The following is a 1,736-nucleotide window of genomic DNA, read 5'->3' on the forward strand; positions in this document are numbered from 1 at the left end:
GATTATAACGATTAATTTTAATTGCGAATTTCTCAATAAATTGATTTTATTCTGATGCATATTGGTTTTATTTTGGAACCTTAGAACGTATCCCCTATGATTCCATAGTAATTATCATTCCATATCCACGGTTTCTGTATTCGCGGCATATTTATGGAACCCCGCGAATAAAGAGCTTTTACTGTAACTTAAATACTAAATGCTTCCAGATAATATATTTAAAAAGGGGAATAATGAGAATGTAATCTGATTATTCGTGGCAGCATTGCGTTTCTGGATAGCTTTCGATGTTTCTATGGTTTCAAAGAGGTCTAACTTTTTTCCTTTATTATAATATTATGCAAGAGTTTAAAATTATTAAGATACATGTTATGATTGCTTAACGATTGGGAAAAGTAGTATGACTGTTTCTCTTGTAATAGATGTAGATGTTCACTTCTTTTAAATTTAATGACTGCCAGTTTCTCAAATGTATTTATTCAATTTATTTGATAAACTCCGTTTTTGTTGAATAAAAGAAATTCGAAGTGGTCTGTATTCTGTCGAAGCTGCCAGACACGGATCGCGATTTCGATTTTGTTGGAACGCATCAGCGCGTCGCAGATAGTTTCGACAGAACACAGACCAATTTTACCTGATGTCTTAACAGCGCGTTTTACAAAATCCCACAAATGGCGCGGTAAACGCCATCTGTAGTACAATCCTACATTTTAGGAACACGTATTCTCAACAAGTTCCATTATGGTAACGTGCCTACCACGTAGTGGTGAGCTACGCCGGGATCCGTTTCAACCATTTATTAAAATGGAACTTGTTGAGAATACGTGTTCCTAAAATGTAGCATCGTACTACAGATGGCGTTTACCGGGCCATTTGTGGGATTTTATAATCCGTTGGTCTTGTAGTAGATCCATCTTATTCCCATTATTTAAAGGTAGCGTGCTCAAATTTAACTTGTGCTAATGTTTAACTTAATATAATAACATAATTTATTGCATATACGTGGTAAAAAATTAATGAATTGATATTGTTTATCGTTCTTTTACATTCGGAAAGTATAGAAAAAATAAAGTTGTGAAGTAAAGCAGCCATTTTCTTATCTTAATCATATTCACTTTATTTTGTTTTTATTTTACTACTCACCGTCTCCTTGAAAACAATTGTATCCGTCCATTTCACATTTATTTGGGAAAGTTCTTTTATTGCCTTTTCCATTGATACCACAAACAGGTTGGTAGACGGCCGCACAAATTGGACAAGCTTGGTCTTTTTCTAATGATGCTGTTTCACCATAACTCCAGAATTGAGCGAAGAAAACGACTTCAGTAAAATAATGCAAAATTATTGTCGTTACAGTTCTATCAGGTACAAACAACAAAAATAACGAATAAAGAAATTACGTTACCTAAAAGTAACGCTGAAAGTGTCTTCATATTGCTTCTTGATAAGAGAGGACCTATAAAGTTAAATGTTTACTATTTTCATCTAACTCGACTTGGTGAAAACCCGCCGTTGCATCAAGTTTTGAAAAAATTTTCCCTTTTCTTAACCTTGCTAAAGACACGTCAACTTTTTTCATTGGAAAAACTGTTCGCTTAACGTTTTTATTTAACATTGTATAATCGCAACATAACCTTATACCTGACCCTTTTGGAACGCAAACAATAGGACTACACCAATCTGTTGGAACATTTACTTCTTCTATTACATCTAGTTCTACCAATCTGTCCAGTTCG

General features: G+C 34.0%; 1 protein-coding gene across 1 annotated transcript in view; it reads right to left on the reverse strand.

The window, feature by feature from the left end:
• Positions 1–1,457, reverse strand: part of LOC108742122 (vasotab-like) — an 11,181-nt gene extending 9,724 nt beyond the window's left edge. Inside the window, exons 1-2 of the mRNA XM_018477179.2 lie at positions 1,406–1,457; positions 1,144–1,320 (exon numbers count right to left, since the gene is read on the reverse strand). Coding sequence (XP_018332681.1) covers positions 1,144–1,320; positions 1,406–1,433 — 205 coding nt within the window. The 5' untranslated portion in view covers positions 1,434–1,457. The remainder of the gene's footprint in view (positions 1–1,143; positions 1,321–1,405) is intronic.
• Positions 1,458–1,736: the final 279 nt, after the last annotated feature.

The sequence above is a fragment of the Agrilus planipennis genome, unplaced genomic scaffold (genome assembly GCF_000699045.2).
Source record: "Agrilus planipennis isolate EAB-ADULT unplaced genomic scaffold, Apla_2.0 scaffold352, whole genome shotgun sequence".
NCBI classification, from domain to species: domain Eukaryota; kingdom Metazoa; phylum Arthropoda; class Insecta; order Coleoptera; family Buprestidae; genus Agrilus; species Agrilus planipennis.